General features: G+C 44.7%; 1 protein-coding gene across 3 annotated transcripts in view; it reads right to left on the minus strand.

The window, feature by feature from the left end:
- The window catches only part of SCML4 (Scm polycomb group protein like 4), a 125,206-nt gene that overhangs the window by 39,371 nt on the left and 64,792 nt on the right, over positions 1-21,043 (minus strand). For all 3 annotated transcript variants that reach the window (XM_040474309.1, XM_040474310.1, XM_040474311.1), the window contains 3 exons: positions 9,316-9,445; positions 6,947-7,147; positions 2,594-2,788 (listed from right to left, as the gene is read on the minus strand). In XM_040474309.1, coding sequence (XP_040330243.1) covers positions 2,594-2,788; positions 6,947-7,147; positions 9,316-9,445 — 526 coding nt within the window. The remainder of the gene's footprint in view (positions 1-2,593; positions 2,789-6,946; positions 7,148-9,315; positions 9,446-21,043) is intronic.

Below are 21,043 nucleotides of genomic sequence, written 5' to 3' on the forward strand. Positions count from 1 at the left end.
AAAAAATAAAAAAGGTGGAAAGCCAGCTTTGTACCTACAGATGACCACCTACATCACGTCTGCAAAAGAAATATAGAGGTTGAGAAACAGGTTGACTAGAAGATGAATTATGGAGAGAACTGTCCAGTGTGCTCCCAAGGGCTTCAATGTGGCCATGTGAATAGCTTGATATCTGTCCCTGGAGTTGAGAGACACAATGGATTATTGTTTGATTCCCATGGGAAATCCAAAAGTCTGGCTACGTTGATCAGAGAACAAAGCAGAGGTGCCTGCAGGGTTCAGCCTTCCCAGAGTTTGTCTGGGGAAAGGATCATGTGTAGTATTTGTCAGGACCATATGTGGGCCATCAGAAGAGAGATCTAAAGTAAGATCATCTTAGGACTGCAGGACTGTGTGGTGGCACAACAGGGCCTCTGCAGAAAGAAGCTAGAGATGTGTTTCCTACAGATTTGGGGGTGTGGAAGGAATTATAAGTGACCAGCCAGAGAAGAGTTATATTTATTTGTTCATGTCATGGAAAGTGCAAGTGAGAGATGGTAGGATCACCAATGTGCCCATGTAAGAGCCCACAGGATGAAGAATCAGCTTCAAACCCCTGCAAATTAGGTGTATGATGCCAACTCACTACAGGATTAGTCAAGTAAAAACTCTCCTACCCCTTACCTCACTTCTGTCCCCTACTCCGGTCATGAAGGATTCAGAATCATTATTAGCTAAATATAGGAGGGGGCAAAAACACAAGGTTAAGTGTGAGGTGGAGAGAAGCCAACTGGCCTGAAGCAGATCTGAACTGGGAATGGGGAATAGTTATATCTTTGAGTGAAATTTAAATTTTGTTCTTACTCTGACCTAGATATACTAATTGTTGACTAGAGAATGCTTTGCTACCTGAAAGGAGCAGGAAAAGTCATAAGATTTGTCCAAAATTTCATCCATGGACGGGAAAGAAGTGGTCCCACAGGATACATTTAAAGGAGAATGGGAGACACGAATTATGTGGCTTTATAATTATATCCTATGGGTCATTGATTGTTCAATGTAACAGTGATTCAAGGGGTTGGCAAAGTGAAATCAGACCATTCTGCTATTCTGTTTGCAAGGTTCACTAGAAGATGCATTAGCTTTAGGATACGTTCCTGAGTCAGCTAAGGCTGACAGGAGAGGCCAGATACACACTGTAGGAACCAGAAGGAGCATTGTGCACGAGCAATACTTCATTTAGGAAATGGAGGCCCAGAAAGAAGAAAACATTTTCCCAAGCTTGCCCACATAGAGGCATCACAAACAAACAAACAAAGCAAAACCAAAAAACAACAAACGTATATAGTACCTGCTAACATAGACTGTATTTAATTAGATACCTTTATTTGTAAAGGCCAAATTTCTTACTGATCCCAGATCTTAGAGACATTAATGTAAAATTGTAAACAAGGTTCTTGACAGTTCTTGAAAAAAAAATATATGCTAAGAATCTAAGTTTATCCTTCCCTGCTGTCCTCTTAGGCTTACCATATAGCCACTCTTATTATAAGCATCTTTTTTTTTTAAGCATCTAAGCCTACCTGTGAACACATACCTGCAAACGTATTCACTTTTCATTACGAATACTGGTCACTCAATACCTCAATACTTCAAAAACTTCCTGAACCTTGTGTATTTGCCTTATCACAAGACAAGTTCTCCCATGGTTGTTGGAGCATAAGAAGGCTCAGCAAATGTTTATAGAATGACATAATGACTAGATTCCAGTTTCACTGACTATGTGTTCTTTATATATCAACAATACCGCTTCCTGACAAAGAAAAAAGGCAACATTTCTGCTAATCCTTGGGAACCTAGAATCCAAAACCTAGAGTCATGTTTAACTTTCTGCAAATCCATAACTCAGGGCTACTAAGCAGAGAAGGAAAACCTTCTGTGGGTACCTTGAGCAGACAATGTTGTGACAGCTTTGGCAGTGTGGCCCCTGTGTGCCCTTGGTGACCTTCCCACTAGCTTTCCTATGCTGAGCTACTCTGCAACAAAAGGCACTCAAGCCCCTGGCTCACTTTCCATCCTGTGATGAGAGAGAGACTCTGACTCAGTGAAAAACATATTTGATTCGTGGCCTGGTCAAATCCCTGCAGTAATAGACACTCTGTTTATTGACATGGGTGGGTATCTGAGGCCCCCAAGCAAGACCAACATAATCTGTTTCCTTATCCCTAGTTTCTTCAGGATTTATTAGTTCCTTACTGTGATAGTCTTTCAACTACTCAACAATGATGCATAAGTGCCCAAGAGTCTTAATTAGAGGAGAGTGAAGAAAATCACTCATTATATGTGATGTGGTCTCATCCAGATTCTAATAACATAAGCCTAAACGCTATAGCATCAGCTCTCAGTAGCTAGAGTGATCTCTTCCCACTGCAACCTGGGTGAGGACTGTCGAGGTAACTTCGGTCTTGGCCATTCCTGACTGCTCCCTGGGATGGACGGTTGGCAGAGAGGCCGCCTGTGGGCCTCCAGCAAGAGAGCTCCCAGGAGCTCATGGGAGGGCAGGGACACCTGGGACCACCTGCAGGCACAGGAAAGACAGAAGGACAAAGCCTACCTGACTCCATCCTGCCTTCCTTCTTCTCCTGGGTTTCCTCAGAGCCACTGGAGCCCCTGGGGAAGGGCTGGTGGCTGAAGAGGTCATCACACAGAAGGCTTCGGCACAGCTTGGCGAGGAAACGGAGGACGTACCCGATGCTGTTTACCACAGGCAGGCTCCGCAGGTGCTGTTTCCCATCGAAGGATGCCGACACTGAAATGCCACAGAGACAGCAACTCAGAGCAGGGCATGAGAAAGCCACAAGTCCCTGGAAGGAGGTTTTTGTTTTTTCAGTTGTGTTCTGTTTTTAACTAAGCTTTATTCAGATTTCGCCTGTGTTTTCACTTCATGTCCTGCGTCTGTTCCAGGACCTCATCCAGGAGACCATGCTGGGTTTAGTTGTCACGTATCCTTAGTGTCCTCTGGTTTGTGACTTGTTCTCAGACTTACCTTGTTTTGCATAACCTTGATAGTCTTGAAGAATACCAGTCAGATATTTTGTAAAATGTCCCTCAATTTGGGTTTGTCTGATTTTTTTTTCATGATGTGACTGGGGTTAATATTTTTGGAGAAGAAGTGAAGTGTCCCTCTCCTGTTATCAGATCAAGGGTACATGATGTCCCCACGACATCACTGGGATGTCAGCCTTTATCACTTGGCCAGATAGCATTTGCTGCATCTCTCTACTGTATTTTCCATATCTCATTCCTTGGAAACAAGTCACAAGTTCCTGCCCACACTCAAGGGTGGTAGAGGGATTAAGGTCTACCTCTCAAAGAGGGGAGAGTCTCTGTATTATTTGGAATTCTTCTGAAAGAAAGAACCGTCCATTGTCCTCCATTTATTCCTTCATTTCTTCATTTATTCAATAATATCAGTATAGACTTAATATATTTATTTTGTACTGTGGGTTATCCAATATATGTTATTTATTTTGTTGCTCAAATTTTGTCTTTAGGACTTTCAGTGTCCTGTGTCCCTATGACATGCCCTCATTTTTTTTTTTTTTTTAGCAACTCTTTGGTTACTGATACTTTAAAATGCCTCAGTTTCATCTTGCATTTTCCCTGCCTCTGCCCTAATTTCAGCCATTTCTCCAACATCCTTGGTTCCTTGTTATTGAAGAGTGATATTTAGAAACTAAGATTTGGGCACTGGATATGCTCATTGATAGATAGGTCTAGATCTAGATAGATAGATAGATCCAAATAAACCTGAGTTCATGCTGAGGTCTCTAGCTCTAATCCAGCATCACAGAGTTTAGGGTTCTTTCTACCTTTCTCGGGGAGGACTCTTTAAAAAGAAGAATCTCTCCATAATGATTCTAGATCACATTCAATTTCTACAGGGTTACCAGAATTTAGAAGAAACATGTTTCTTCCAGCATACCCCTGTCTGTAATTGTCCTCACAGCCCTCTCTTGCCCCATGAAGCTTGCATACCAGCTCCAGTGTGAGGAACACAGAAGGAGACCCTAGGAGGACATACTGCCCCCACCCATGTCTCCGCCATTCATTGCTAACACCAAGAGGCTTTTTACATTTTATCTCCCAAAGACTGGCACATAACAGGGGCTGGGTAGGGACAAAACCAGAGGTAGTTTTGATATCAGAACTAACACGAAACAAAACATTTTAATTAAAAGCCGAAAGAATCCATTTTTTGTGTGTATAAGCTCTTTATAGTTTGACAAGAACATTCGTGTCCATCATTCTATCCTATGAGGACAGTAGACAAGAGGTTACTATCCCAAGTTACAGATAAGGAGACTGAGAAGAGGGTGAAGAGCAGTTTTTCCAACTCATGTGGCCTCTAGGTGGCCCTTGCCTGTCATGTTAATACTCCAAGTGACTCTGCTTGGGAGAGCTGGCAAAGCACTACCAACAGGCCCACGAAGGGGTTCACCCCGGCAACTCAGACACTCTGGAAATTCCCTCTTTTAGTGTGAGTGTCACTGTTTGCCTCCAATATTTCATAAGAATAAGTGTGATGGAAACTGAACCCATAGCAGGAGAGTCTGGGTCATCAGGCCTAATCCAAAAATCAAGGTGCATACATTCCCAGAGGTGCCTGGAAGGACCACCTCCTCGAAGCAGCCATGGCATTTATGAGACCATGAGGCCTATCCTCTGGGATAGCATGGCTCGGGCAGGGCATGCAATACTGTTCCCTTAGCCCTTGAGCTGGCCCAAGGCCCGCCCATGGCAGTCTGGTTCCTTCAGCCCAATGTGCCAGCACCAATGTCACCATTTTCTGTGTTGTGCCATGGGAATGTTTAGAAAGCAGTGCCCTAAGGGTCAGGTGGAAAGTGGGAGAGTCTATTTATCCTTGGGCCCCTCTCACAGCTTGCTGAGCTTCCATATTTGCCCCAGTAACATGAAGGACCTCCTTGCTGCTCTGGCACCTCAAGGAGGAAGCATGAAGAGTCCCCTGGTGCTACTGCATTCTCCAAGACACCAAGACTGAGTGCTCAGCTCTGGACTTCCTGGGAATCCCTCAGCCAAGGGAAAGTTGGCAGGGCTCTTCCCAGGCTTGTGTTGTGCCAGGCACTGCAGAACCTGCTCCCCAGTGCCAAGGTCCCTGAGGCCACAGAAGGGCTGAGCAGGAGAGCAGGGAAAATGGGCTCAGTTCTCCCAGCTTAGGGGGAGGGGCCATGAAAAACTCAGTGGGATGGAATTCGCTGAAGAGGGTGGGCACACAGTACAGGAAGAATTTTCTCTTAGCACTGTGTCTGTGTCTTGAGTCCTGGTATTCAGCAAGGAAAAGGACAAGGCTCTAAACCTCAGAGGGAGCCCAAGTTTGAGAACCTGGTTCTCAGAAAAATACCAAAATGGCCAGTGGGATCTCAGAAGGCTGACAATAAGACTCTCCTCCTACCCTCTCTTGATGCAGTACTTCTTCCTCTTGTCTCTGCTTGCCTCTGCCAAAGTTTCTTAAAAGTTACTCTGGGTCAGCCACATGCACTGGACTTTGCCAAGTTCTATTTTAGTCAGTTACCAGCAAGTCATACCCCCCTTCCTGCCCAGAGGGAGCTCCAGAAGGTGGGCAGAACCAATCACAGCTGGGGAAACTGGTTAGACAACCTCCTCGCCTCCAAGCCCTGGGGATCTCAAGTTAAATAAAATGTCCCTGCTTGGGTTCTTCCTGACACAGCGATATTAGATGCCCCTCTCCCCTGACCTACTCTTGGCCAGCAGGGTCATCTGCACCACCCCGTTGCTGGAGAGTCTTTACCTATTCCCTGGTGATACAGAGGTCATGGCCTTGATGCTGGGCCAAAGAAGACACCATGCTGTGCCCTTGGAGTCAAGACATTTGCAAAGGGGTGGTGCTCTGAGGCTTAAGGGCAGGTGGTAATAACGATTGTTTAGAGACTTGGGTAAGGCAGAAAGAGCCTCTACAGCCAAACATATGAAGAGGGCAGCACTCCCAACTCTGCCTCTCATCTTAGGTGACAACTGCCACTCCCTCTGGAAGCTGTTGGGGCAGGGATGAACCTGGAGGATGGTGGTAACAATGGGAGAAGGGATTGACTCTGAAGGGCTTTTACAAAAAACAACTCACCCCATAAGAGGGGCTTGAGACCATGAGCTTCCCCACTGCCCTGCATGGTGATATGTACCATGAAGAAGGAATGAGGCAGAACAAGGAAGAATAGTGACATGGGCTGATATTTTAGACCAAGTGTTCAGAAAAGGTCTCCTGGATAAGGCAGTATTTGAGTAGAACCCTGAAGGAAGTCCAGGAGCAAGTCAAGCATGGACAGCTGGGGGAAGAACATTCCAGAAAGAACAGCAGGTGCAAAGACCCTGAGGCAGGAGCATGGTTGGACGATAACAGGGGGAACAGCAAGGAGGCCACCAAGGCTGCAGCAGAGTGAGGACACAAGAGAAGTGACCGGGAGATCAAAGAGGTAGGCAGGACCAGTTCACATAGGGCCTCTGGGTCATCATAAGGACATGGGCTTTTTTCTTGGAGTGACATGAGAGCCATTGAGGGTGCAGAGCAGAGGAGGGGCACGCGATGGCTTCGATTTTTAAAGAACAGAGAGTAGTTGCTGTAAGTGGTGAACCATGGCTGGCTTCTGGATATATTTTGAAGTTAGAGCAATAGGATTTACCGATGAGCTGGAAGAGGGGGGTGGGTGAGAGAAGAGTTAAAGGTGAGGATTCTTACTGAAGTCTGGAAGCATCTTCTCCTCGAGCCCAGAGAGAGGCCGTCAGCACACAAGCTAACCTAAGGCCCCTGGAGCCCAGTGGATGGAAGACAGACCCTGGCCACAGCCACTGTCCCCCAAGCCTGAATATGACCTCTTCCATCTTCAGAGAGACACCCACGTCCCTTCTCATACAACGTGCCCCCGGGCCTTACCTGATACCATCTCACCACCATAGCCTTGTTTGACCAGGGAGAAGACAAGCTTCTGCTGGTGGGCACAGTCAATGCACGCTTGCACGGCCTGCTGCAAGACTGCCGACGGCCTCTCGGGCCCGAAGTGCTCAGGGAGCTGCTGCACCTTCCTCCTCTCCAGGTATGGCCCTGCGTTGGCTTGCTTGTTGATGTAGAGGCAGACTGTGGAAACAGAGCCATGAAGCCCTCAGCATCAGGGGGATCAGGCCAGGCGGCTGCTCCTGTGTGCATGGAGGTTGCCTCAGCCATGCCACCTTGGCCCTCACCTTGGGAAAGGCTGAGAAGAACAAAAGTGGGACTAATTCTTCCCAATGTAAGAAGGAAAAGGGGGAAAAGAGCCAATCACTCCCAACTGCCAGAGGCTTGCTCTCAAGAGAACCTCTTGGTTGGGGACAGATAGACAGGTTGGTCCCCTGTGATGCACTCGAATCTGAATCACAGACAATAATGGAGACCCATGTGGACCATGTGTATAAATGTGTTTCCATACTGAAAATGCACACACCAAAACCTTCCCTTCTCCTCCAAAGGAGCTGTTAAGCTTACATGTAATGTTTGCCAATTTTGTTGTTGTTGTTGTTAACCTTCAGTGAATCGGAAAATTAAGACACGGCTGCTTATCCAAAGATTATATATTCAGTGAAGTTTTAAGGAGAGTGCTATTTATAATCTCAGAGATTTTAAATACTCAGCTGCCCGTTTAGGGAAGCCCAACCAATGGTCCCCACACTTTTAAAGTAATATACCCCATCAGTAAACAAATTTGGAGCACATGCCCCAAAAGGTGTTTATTTTTTATAGGTTATATACATTCTTGACTATTTTAATATATTGCATGCATTTTAAAACATAACCAAGAAATAGAAAATTTTTAAGTAAATATTAATAGTAGGTGTCATAGTTTCTTCCCCATGTTAACAACTCCTTGGCTGTCTCCGCCCTCATCCCAGGATATGAGGAACTTACTTTGGGGGCTATTAGTGCAAAGCAGTGTTGAAAGGGGACATTAAGGGGACAACAATAGGATTTGGAAAGGATGAAACAGTAACAGCAAAGGTGAAGAAAGTTTTTGTTGAGCATCTACTCTATTCCAGGCACTTTGGGCACTTTATCTTGTTTGATTCTCAAGATGGGCCTGAGAGTGGGGTATGATTACTTCTTTACTAATGAAGGAACCAAAGCTTAAAGGGTTGGATCGCTGTTCTAAAGTCTAAAGTGTAATTAGTGGTACAACAGGGATTCCAGACTTTCTGATGTCAAGGCCTGTGCTCTTTCTGCTCTGCCAGGCTGCCTTCCCTTGAACCCATCCCAGATGATTAAGGATATCTAATCAATAAGGGAACTTCATGCCAGGCACTGTGCTAGATGGGCCCTATGGAGAAAATGGTGAACTAGATTCACACAGTCCCTGGCTTCCCAGAGATTTGGGCCCAGCTGGGGAGGCAGAGCTACTCAGAGCTCCACAGGAAGCCATGTGGGACCACGGCTTCGAGAGAGACACTAGGGAAGTGCTAGGAGGGCCCATCCTGGGGACCCTGGCAGGAGTCAGCGAAGGTTTTCTGGAGCAAGATATGCCTGAACTGAGATACAAGGGAGGAGTAGGGTGACCAGCAGGAAGGTCATTCCAGATAGAAGGAAGGCAATATGCTGGAATCCTATTGGGCAGGGGTAGGGGAGGAGGCACTTCTAGGGACTGAAAGGAGAGCAATGTACCACAGGGTTCCATCGGCCAAATTAAGTTTGATTTTCACCTAAAAGCAATGGGAGGGAATTGAATGGATTTAAGTGGGACAAGAGTAGGGATGGCTGGTGATGAGGACAGTTTATGTGTGTGTGAGAGAGAGACGCCATCCTGCTGCTGGTACTTTCATGATGGAACTCGTTGTTGATGGACACCCCATGAGAAAGACTGGACTGAGCTCTACTCTGACTGGATTGGAGCCACCAGGTGGGGTTAAGAGAGGTTAGGGTCCTTAGGGGATCTGGAAGCACAAACACAGAGATGGAAACTCTTCAAGGTGGGCAGGGTCACTCTCGGTGGAAACTAAACCTGGCTCTGAAAATGAAACACCAGGCCACCACACCACCCTTTCTAGTCCCACCCCAAGGCAACCAGCTGAACCTGAGATGCATTTAAAACTAAGTTTCAAGTAATCCTACCTGTGAGACACTTAAACTAATATTCTCAGAGAAATCTGGTTGTCCTGCCTGCCAGCTAACACACTAAATCCTTCATTAGAGCTATCCCAGTGGCAGCTCTCCAGTTCACAAAGTAACTGCTAGATGGCTGGCTGACCATCACAGCCTTAGACGTCATTCGGCTGACATACCTGTGAGAGCCTGTGGGGCGGCCAAGCTGGGTATGGTGGCTGCATCCTGAGGGATGGAGCTGAGGTCGGGCTCCGGTGTGCTCCGCGGAGGTGAGAGGGCTAAAGGAGTCATAAGAACCCGAGACTTGAGCTGCAAGACAGAGCCCACTTAGTCAAGGAAAATCTGGAAATGCTCCCTACACTTGCCCCAAATTTTTCGTGGATGTCAATTAGCCACTGCTACTCTATCATGTTTCCATGCCTTTTTATTGTGCAGCTAAGGAACTTCAGATTCAAGTTCATGTTCAAGATTCATGTTTGGGGTCACACTCAGAGGTCAGCTCTGCACCCCACCCTTATACTGGAGTCACCCAGGAAATGATTGTGTCAGGCAGTGAGTGTGGGAACACAAGAGGTAGGAACCGTTGAAACGTGTAAGCTCTCTGAGTGCAGGGCGCAGGGTAGAGAATTCCCAGCCTGCAAATACCTAGAATTCTGTGGTCAGGGCTTTCCCAACAGCCACCCCGAGACTGACCCTGAATCCCTCCTCAGTCTCTGCTGAGCTTTCTGCTCTCAAAGATCTCTGGATCCTGCTGGAAAAGAGAGCAGAAGACATTCCTCCAAGGGGCTTACATACTGCTCAGTGTTTATTTCCCGCAGTGGAGACTGTCAAGGGTGGCCCGAGTGTGGATATGACTGTATTGTCGGGTAGTGAGAAGCTGCCGCCTTGAAGGTCTCATTTGAAATCACAAATAAGGAATTGAAATTTACTGTTATGAAATAAGATGGAGATGACTGGTTGGTTGATTATGTCAATGCCAACAAGTCACTCTCTGTACCCAGATTTGACAGAAAATCTTCTAATCCTCATTCTCCACCAAAAAAATAATGAATAATTCAGTCACTTCACCTCTTCACCACTGACCTGTGTCTGTTCTCTACTACAGACCAATTAAATCAATCCCTGGGGTGAGACCAAGGCATCAGGAGTTGTAATATGTACTCAGATGATTCCAATACATAGTTAAGGTTGGGGGCCACTGCTCCACTGCCTTTCAACGTTAAGGTTCAGTCCCCTGGAGGGTCCTATTAAAATGTGGATGGATTCTGATTCAGGAAGTCTGGGGTGGGGCCTAAGGTTCTGCATTTCCCAGGCAGTGCTGATGCTGCTGGTCTGTGGACCACACTTTGAGTAGCAAGGGTGTGTATTTTGTTGTAAATATATATGCCCACCCTACCCATATCCTAACTTGCTTCCTGGATTTTTAGGATAGAATAATAATGACAGTCTTGAAAAAACAGTATTCCTACTGCTAATTATGCACTCATTCTACATTTATTCATGTATTCACTCAAGAAATATGTATTGAGTGTCTATTGCAAGCCAGACGCTCTTCTAGTTACTAGGGATACAACAGGGAACAAATCAGACAAACGTCTTTGCCCTCATGGAACTGACATTCTGTTGGGGGTAAATAGACAACAAATGGAATAAAGTACATGATATAGTATATTAGAAGGTGATAATAGCTGGAGGTAAAAATAAAGAGAAAAAGGGAATAGAGTGTAATTGAGTTATACTTTAGATTAAAATCTTATTTATTTTTTTAAATGTTTCCTTTTGAGAGAGAGAGAGCGTGCACAGGTAGGGGAGGGGCAGAGAGAGGGACAGAAAGAATCCCAGGCAGGCTTTGTGCTGTGCTGATAGCGTGGGATCTTATCCCACAACCATGGGATCGTGACCTGGGCTGAAATCGAGAGTTGGATGCCCAACCAACTGAGGAAATCAGACACCCCTAGACTGAAGTTTTAAAATAGGGTGGTTAAGGCACTTCTTGGGTGACATTGCACAAAGATTCCAGGGAGATGAGGGAGCAAGTCATACCAGTGTCTATGGGAAGAATATTCCAGTGAGTGAGAATATCAAGTGCAAAGGTCCTGAAACAAAAGCATGCCTGGAGGGTTTGTGCAACATAGGGAAGCAATAGTGAGACTGGAAAGGTGAAACCACAGGGCTTTGCAGGACACTGTAAGTTCTTTGACTTACTCTGAGCTCCTTTTTATTTTATTATTTTATTTTATTATTGCGCTTTATTGTATTTTATTGTATTTCATTTCATTGTTGTTTATTGTATTTTTTGAGACACAGAGAGAAAGCATGTATGCACGTGAGCTGGGGAGGGGCAGAGGCAGAGAGGGAATCCCAAGCAGGCTCTGTGCTCAGTGCATAGCCCAACATGGGCTCAGTCTCACAACTGCAAGATCATGACCTGAGCCAAAATCGAGAGTCGGACACTTAATAGGCTGAGCCATCCAGGTGCTGCTACCCTGAGCTCTTTAAAGCAGAGAAACTACAGGATCTAAACTAACATTTTAACAATTTGACTATTGTTTTGAGGAGAGATAAAAGGGACAAAATCGGGAGGCCACTAATCCAGAGTAGATGAGAGATGACGGTAGATTGGATTAGGTTAATAGCAGTGCAGGAGATGAGAAGTAGACAGACTCTGCATAGATTTTCAAGGTAGAACCAGCAGGACTTACTGACACACTGATTGTGGTGTGTGTGAGAGAGAAAGAAGTCAAAGATGACTCCAAGGTTTGAGCTAGGAAGGCTGTAGATAGAATAACAGGTTTGGGGGATGGGGGATAGACTAGGGAAGACCAGAGGCTGATTTTGGACATGTCAAGTTTATGATGCATACATGCCAGTAGAGATGTTAAGTAGGCAGGTGCATGTAGTAGAGTATGGAATTCTGGGGGAAAGTCTAAACGGAGATTTAATTTGAGAATCATCAATACAGAGTTGACATTTAAGGCCATGATAATGAGTGAGATCATCAGAAAATAACATGGAAGGAGTGTATAGATGGAGAAGAGAAAAATCTAAGCACTGAGCCTTGCAAAACTGCAATATGAAAAGTCTTGGAAAGATGAGGAGGAACCAGCAAGACAAACCAGGAAAGGGGTGCCTGGGTGGTTCAGTTGGTTAAGCAGCCAACTTCAGCTCAGGTCACGATAATCTCATGGTCTGTGAGTTCAAGCCCTGCATCAGGCTCTGTGCTGATAGCTCCGAGCCTGGAGCCTGCTTCAGATTCTGTGTCTCCCTCTCTCTCTGCCCCTCCTCTGCTCATGTTCCCTTTCTCTCTGTCTCTCAAAAAATGAACATAAACGTTAAAAATTTTTTAATTTTTTAAATGTTTTATTTATTTTGAGAGAGAGAAAGAGAGAATGAGTGGGTGAGGGGCAGAGAGAGAGGGAGACACAGAATCTGAAGCAGGCTCCAGGCTCTGAGCTGTCAGCACAGAGCCCGACACGGGGTTTGAACTCACGAACCACGAGATCATGACCTGAGCTGAAGTCAGACGCTTAACCAGCTGAGCTACCCAGGCACCCCCCAAAAAATTAAAAAACAAACAAACAAACAAACAGGAAAAACATCCAGTATGGAGACATACTGTCTCCCAGACAACTGGGAGAGTATGGCCTTGTGGGAGCCAAATGTAAAAAGTGTTTCACAAAGGAGAGGGTGATCAGTCATGTCAAAAGCTCTGATCCGACAAGGAAGACTAGAAGTGGCCCTTAGATGTGCAACTCCTCAGCAAGAGAGGTGGTTGTACAGTGGGTGGGATGAGAACCTGATTAGAATTAGCTCAAGAAATAATGGGAAGAGAAGCATTGGGATCAGGAGGTAAAGTCAGCTCTTTCAAGGAGGCCTGTCTGAAAGGGGAGCCGAAAATTAGCAGTAGCAAGAAAGAAAAGTCAGATCAAATGGTTCACATCCATTAGGATAGCTACTATCAAAAACAAATAAAAATAAAAGATAAAAAGTAGTGGCAAGGATGTGTAGAAATCAGAACACTTGGTGGTAATGTAAAATGGAGCAGTATAGTAGTTCCTCAAGAAATTTAAAATAGAATTACCCAGCAATTCAATTTCTGGGTCTATATCCAAAAGAATTGAAAGCCAGGAGGTATTTGATACTCATGCTCATAGCAGCGCTATTCACAACAGTCCACGAGGAAGCAACTATAAATGTCCATTGACAGATGAATGGGTAAACAACAGGTCGTACATCCACACAAGGGGATATTATTCAGCCTTGAAAGGGAAGAAAATTTTGGCACATGCTACAATATGCATGAGACTTGAGGAAATTTGCTAAGTGAAATAAGCCAGTCACCAAAGACAAATATTGCATGTTTCCACTTATATAAGATGCCTAGAATAGTCAAATGCATTGAAACAGAAAGTAGAATAGTGCTTTCGAGGGGCTGGAGGGAGGAGGGAATGGGGAGTTGTTGTTTAACAGGTACAGTGTTTTGGTTTTGCAAGGTGAAGTTCTGGAAATTGAATGCACAACAATGTGAATACACTGAACACTAGAACTGTACATTTAGAAATGGTTGTGATGAGGGGCGCCTGGGTGGTTCAGTCGGTTGAGTGTCCGACTTCGGCTCAGGTCATGATCTCACGATTCGTGGGTTTGAGCCCCACATCGGGCTCTGAGATGTCAGAGTCTGGAGCCTGTTGGGGATTCTGTCTCCCCCTCTCTCTGCCCCTCCCCCGCTTGCACTCTGTCTCTGTCTCTCTCTCTCTCTCTCTCAAAAATAAAGATTAAAAATTAAAAAAAAAGAAATGGTTATGAGGGTAAATTTTATGCTATGTGTCTTTTACCACAATTAAAACATTTTTAAAAATCTTTTAAGGTTTTTGGTATTTGAGATGGGAGAAACATGTATTAATACTGATGGCAATAATCCAGTCGAGAGGGAAGAAAGGATGATACGAGGGCGTGCGTGCAGAGCTACTAGCTTCAGGACTCTGAGTAGGTGAGAGGGGATGAGATTTAGTGAATGGAGGCGGGTGCGTGGGAGGGGGATGGCGAGGCCTGAGAGAGAAACACGGACCTTTCATCTATTTTATTGCAAAGCAGAATATAACGGCCTCGATCTGGGGTGGGTGGATGTGGAGGTGGGAGCTTACAAAAGGTCTCTTCTGATGGCTACTAGTTTCTCAGTGAGGCTGGAAGCTTGAGTGTGAGGACAGAGGAGAGCATGTTAATGAACTAGGAGGGTAGGAGAAGTGGGGGCACAGGGTGTGGCTGCTGAGCAACGTGGAAGGCACAGTGGGATGTGTGGACATGAATCTAAGTTCATTAAAATGAACTTAAAAGGAGACCAGTCAAAAGTGAGCACACTGGCTGCACAGGGCTGTATGGGTGCAGCATCTGGGGCTCTTGCGAGAGACACTGTGTTCATCAGAAGCTACAATTAACAACAGAGACTTCACCTTATTCTGCATTTAGCATTTGAAAAATTAAAGGGCCCATCACGTAGCAATACACTGCTAAATACTATAAAAACAATCTGAAAGAAACCTTAGTGGTGGGAGGGAGCAGACCAGAAACCTGCTGTGACTGACTTCAGCATGGTTCCCTCACCTACTAAGTGGGACAGGGTTACAGTTACGCTGCCTGTTCTCCCAGATTATGCACGAAGTGTCCCTTTGACAGTCTTTCGAGAAATGATATACTGCCCTGCATGCCTTGTGATGGAGAGACTGGTGGTGGCAGTGCCCAAGGACTGTGGATAGCAGACTCTGGAAGGGCCTGGTTAAATCCTCCTTTACAGGCTGAAAGCCCTCCAACCAACGTACAGATAATGATGTTGGTGGGGAAAAGGCAAGATTTGGCAGGTTGTCATTTTTTCGCCTGTGGTCTTTAAGTAAATCACACAAAGATCCTCATGATCCTTCCCTAGAAAGATGACGATAGTGTCGATGGTGACGATGGTGAGGATGGTGAGGACAGGGAGGACGGAGAGGATGGGGAGGATGGTGATGGTGGTGAAGAAAGTGACGGCAGCTAAGACTTGGGTTGCCAGACACTGTTTACTGTTCATTTAAGCACCATGACCTAATGTTTGCTTGCTATGTTAATATTTATTATAAAAGGATCTGTTCATTGAACCCACCTCCAATGAAGTAATACAATTATAGCTGGTTGTTACCTCTGTCTGTCATTTCTGCCCAGATAAAGCAATTCAAGACATTAGAAAAAGTCAGCTGGTTGCAGGGCCAACTTTCTGAATTCATCCAACCTCTAAAACAACGGTGGGACTTTTGAATAAAGAAGAAAAACTCATGCAACTGTGGGTGGTATACGACTTTAAAAAAATTCTTCTTGATAAAAGAATAAATCATCAGTAGGAATACCTTTGAGTTAGCATTCTGAAATTTCTATCTCATTGTCTAACATAAAGGGAAAAAAAACATTCCTAAATGGGAGTCACATATGATTTTAGAGGGCTCCTAAGACAGAAATGAGCTCAGTGACTAGGAATGTCCTTTGGTGTGATGTGGGGCCCATTCTGTCAGTGCCTCTCCCATGTGGAATGGGGAGCTACCTGTTGCCCAATGTATCCAAGCTTTCCTCTGGAAGGGCATTTGTCTTTGCCATTGCTAGTTGTTGCTGTTGTTATTTTGTTGTGTTTTGCTATGTTTGGGTTTTTTTTTTTAATGTTTATTTATTTATTTAGGGACAGAGACAGTGAGAAAGCATGAGCAGGGGAGGGGCCGAGAGAGAGGGAGGGAGAGAATCCCAAAGAAGCTCTACACTGTCAGCGCAGAGCCCGACCTGGGGCTCAATCTCACCAACGGTGAGATCATCGCCTGAACTGAAATCAAGAGTCAGAGGCTTAACTGACTGAGCCACCCAGGCACCACTGCTGTGTTTTGTTTTTTAGGTGGACAAAACAAAAGACCATGCTCCTATTTTGGTTTCTAATACCATTCTTCAATAAAAGGAACAAAGTCTCCTTGGAGAAATGGCTGATTCTAGGACAAGGGCAGGAAATACACGAGATGAGCCTGTGGCATCTTGTCCCAGAAAATAAAGTAACACACACACACACACACACACACACACACACACAATGATGAGGGCAGGTCATAGGAACATGTGAGTCAATCAAAAGAGCTTGTAATGTCCAAATCTAGAACAATATGAGCAATAAATAAAGAACGGGTAATGGATTATAATTCAAAGTATACAGTAAATATCCATGACTCCATACTGACATAAATGAATAATTGACTAGAGAGACACATGGAGGAGACAAACCTCCTATGCATTAATATTCCAAACGGTTTGTGGAGTGTAACTTCTCACTCCTTAAGTGTGGGCTGCACATAGTGACTTCCTTCCAAAGAGGACAGTATGGAAATGAGGAAAAGTAATTTTACAGTGGAGAAACCTGTCAAACACCACCTCAGGCAGGTGATCAAGTCACCATCCACAGTGATAAGCCATGTTGATAGTACGCACCCTCCACATGGCACGATGGGAATAGCACCTTACCTCTGGAATCTTCTTCCCAGAGACCCATGACCCCAGTCTAATCATTAGGAAAACATCAGACAAACCCAAGTTACAGAACACTTTACAAAACACTTGACCAATACTCCTAAAAACTGCCAATGCCATCAAAAACAAGGAAAGTCTGAGAAACTTTTACAGCCCAGAGGAACCTAAGGAGACATGACAACAAGATGTTAATGTGATATCCTGGATAGGTCCTGGGACAGAAGAGAGGAAAACTAATGAATCTGAATAAAATATGGACATTATTTAATAATGATGTATTATTATTGGTTTCCTACTTGTGACAAATGTATCACAGTAATATAAAATGTTAACAACAGAAGAAACTAGGTGTGGGGTGCACGAGAATCTCTGTTTTATCATTGCAACTCTCCTGTAAATCTAAAGGTATTCCAAAAATATGGTTTATTTGTAAAGTATTAAAAGCAGGATCTGGCAGAATAAACTGGGTAAAATGGAGAGGAAGAAGGGAGGAGAAGCCTCTTTCTTGGATGCATAAGACTGGAGGAAGATTAGGTGCCCAGGATGCTGTGCTCTGACATATTGGAGCTAATCCTTGACCTTCAAAGCCCGCAACCCTGTACGGAGGCTGGCAAAGTTGGCACCTTTACCTGAAATTCAAAACCTCAATCAAACGGGTGTGGTGACTCCTCATCCAGGGCATGGTTTCCAGTGGCTGCCAGAGGGGCTGTGCTTTGCTGGGGTAGAGTATCGTGGTGGGTGAAGCAGAAGAGTAAGGAGTTGGCCCCTGCCAGCTGGCGATTCCACCAAAGAGGGCTGGGGAATATGGAATATGGGGGCAGCTCATCTTTCTTTTCCATTTACAGATCCAAAATAAGGGCCTGGAGAGCTTCTTGCTCCAGCTGTCTTTCAGGGAAGACCTTCTCTAAGACACTTACTAGAGAATCACTGGAAAGACTTGGGGGGAGGGGAGGGTTTGTTTGCAAACTGAGATGTGTGGCCAGGGGACGCTAACAGAGGAAGGATCGTTTGATGTCAAAATTGCAGTATTTTTCTAGAACTATGCAAACGTGGCAGAAACAAAAGTACCAAATAAACAACGTTTCATAGATTGACAGCAAGAATGTTGGTAATCCGAGGACAGAGAGTGTGGTTAGGGGACTGCCTGCACATCAGCAGAGATGAACCAACAAAGCAAAATTTGAAAACAAGTTCAGGGTGGCCGTGGGCACCTACATTGGAATCTGTGCTCGAAGTCCAGCTCAGCCACACACCAACCCTGTCTTAAGTCTTGTCGGTTAGGATTTTGGAGCCTGTCCTTCCTCACTTGTGTGAGGATATCAATACCTCCTCACGGGGACATGACAAGATTTAGACGTAAACATTTAGCATAGGGCTAATGCAAAGTAGAACTTCATAAAGGTTTGTTATTATTATTGCTGATGGTATGGAGAGAGGGCATGACAAGAAGGAGAGCGCCCACACTTCCTCACCCACAGAGTGGACACTGAGAACTGGCATGATTTCAGTCATCAACTACACATTGCTGATGCCCTGCAGGAGAACAGCCAGAGCACAGGGCTCAGAGTTAGGTCTGGGATTTGAATCTTGGGTCTGCCACCAGTTCACATGGGACTCTGAGCAACTCATTCAGTGCTTCCCGGCTTCATCTTCCAAAGCCATTAGATTGGGTAGATTGTTGGTTTCTAAGTTCTCTTCTAATCCATAATGCGTATATACCCTGCATTAGACTACTTCTGAAAACATCATAGAATTTGAGACAAAAACCAGTGTCAGTGCCATATTTTGAATGTTGAATAGAAGAAATGCGGCATCCTAAATTTCTTTGTAATTCTATTTCTGAAAATATAGAAAACTAGGTTATTTGGAGCACCTGGGTGGCTCAGTCGGATGGGCATCTGACGCTGGCTCGGATCATGATCTCACGGTTGGTGGGTTTGAGCCCCACGTCTGGCTCTGTGCTGACAGCTCAGAGCCTGGAGCCTGCTTCAGATTCTGTGTCTCCCTCTTTCTCTGCTCCTCCCCTGTTCGTACTCTCTCTCTCTCAAAAATAAATAAACATTTAAAAAATATGTTTAAAAAAATAAAACTAGGTTATTTGGATCAACTGAAAACAACCACAAGTAATGGATAAAATGTAAGGTTAATGAAAGTACAGAGGGGCTGATAATATATAAAGAATTATCAGGCCAATATATAAGTGAAATCTAGGCCTCAGGAATTGCTGTGGAGCTCAGGGCTCACCCAAAGGGCTACAACCTCAGGATAAAGATGAGCCAGATGTCAATTTGCCCCACTTTACCCCCACCCCCACCTGACAATGAGGGGAGTGTGCAGAATCTCTGAAAAGATACTGTCACAAGCCGAATAGTAATTCAATAGAAAACAGAGTGTTAACTTTCAATGAGTAGAAAAAAATTTAAATACCTAAAGAAAAAAATCCAAAAGAAGGCAGGAAAGATGAGTAAAAGGAGCACAGAATGAATGAGATAAATAGAACACACAAAATAAAATATACATTTAAACCCAAACTTATCAGTAATTTCTTTAAGCATAAATGGACTAAATGCCTAGTTAAAAGGCGAAGATTATTATATTGGATGTTAGGGGTTGAAATGTGTCCCCCAAAATGATGTTGAAGCCCTAACTCCCAGGACCTGTGAATGTGACCTTATTTGGAAACGGGGTCTTTGCTGATGATCAGTTAAAATGAAGTCATTAAGGTAGGCCCTAATCCAATATGATTGCATCCTTATAAAAGGGGAAATTTGGACAGAAACAGTCAAGTACAGAGGGAAGACAATGTGAAGATGCAGGAAGAAGGCCTTCAATGAGCCAAGGTGTAGACTGGTCTTGGATTTCTAGCCTCCGGAACTGAGACACTAAATTTCTATTGTTTAAGCCACACAGTTTGTTGTACTTTGTTACAGTGGCCCTAGGAAACCAATATACCATATTAAAAAAAAAAAAAAATCATGTTCCCCCTCCCTTCCTTCCCCTCTACAGCCCTACTTGAGAATAACTTTATTCATGTCCCTGCTGTAGCTTTTCTTGGGGGCACATTCCTCCTTTTAGACTCACCCTCTTTCTCCACATAAACCCCCCCCCCCCAGGGTTCTGATGAGATGCTGTGGGAGTAGAGTTAGGGAAAACTCAATACCTCACTGTGCTTAACCTCAGACTTTAGTCTAAAAACTTGCTTGTTAGAAATGCAAATCAGTTCCAACAACAAGAAGGTTGTAGCCAATGACCTAATCCCATTCCTAGGAGTCAGCCTGTTTCTGGGTCTACCCATACATTCTTCTCCCTGCACTTGAAGGAGAGATTGAACACCTAAGGGATGGAGCGGCCAGTATCCCTTGGTCTGGAGGCCTGCTTTGGCAACATGCCCTTCAGTTAAATCTGAGATGCTAGCTAAGCTATCTTTGAGCTTCTCTAAGAAAATAAAGGTACCCCAACACAATAAACTGCCTACATCACAATGAAGAAAGAAAGGGACGCTTGAAGGTGGGAGGGAAATGGCCTGGCTCTCTTGGGCCTTTCAGAAGTACAAACATGGTGGAGACAGGGTGAGGATGCTGGAGCTTTCTCCCGCCATCTCTGTGCTGGGTTCAGATTCTTCTCTGGACCCAGGCAGCCACTGAAACTGGTGAAGAGCAGAGGTGAGTGGCATGGGTGGCTGCTGCTTTGCTGAGGGCAGGGAAGAATGGTTTAATTTCCTCCCGACCGAGGGAAGCTGAGAGAGGAGATGATGAACCTGGTACTCCATGGGTACCAGGAGAGAGAACAAAGAAAAGGGAAAACAAACAAACAAACACTTGATAAAGAGAAATTCAGAAGAATGCATCTATCTGTGAGAATTATTTAATGGGATGCTGTCTCTACGCCCTCCGACCCCAACAATCTTTGATAGAGACCACACATTTCAAGGAATGCTTGGTGTGGTTGGGTTTCTTACAGAAACTGGTGAGGAGGCCAAGTTCTCTGCATCAGCAGGAGTGGGGTCGGCCCTGCAGATGAGAGAGGAAACATGGCACGTCCAGTGACAGGCATCATGTGCATAGAGGAGCTCAGAGCAGTGGGAGGCTGGAGCCGGCTTGTACACAAAGGATGACTTATATTTTCAGGAATATTGCAAGTTGTTAAACATGGTGATTATTAAACATTAAAGTATATATACTTCCAGAGAATTAATTTAAAATACATTCAAAACAAGGTAATAGATACTCAAAACTCATCACTGTCTAACTATTTTATTATCAATACTGACACCATGTCCTTAGATGTCATCTTGGCGCCTTGAACCTGGCCATGTTGGGAACATCTCCACCTTGGAAATTGGCGAATGCTACGAATTAGGGCTGACTTTACTACTTTGTTGAC

This window comes from Herpailurus yagouaroundi, unplaced genomic scaffold (assembly GCF_014898765.1).
Source record: "Herpailurus yagouaroundi ecotype Mexico unplaced genomic scaffold, PumYag 139, whole genome shotgun sequence".
Classification (NCBI taxonomy): domain Eukaryota; kingdom Metazoa; phylum Chordata; class Mammalia; order Carnivora; family Felidae; genus Herpailurus; species Herpailurus yagouaroundi.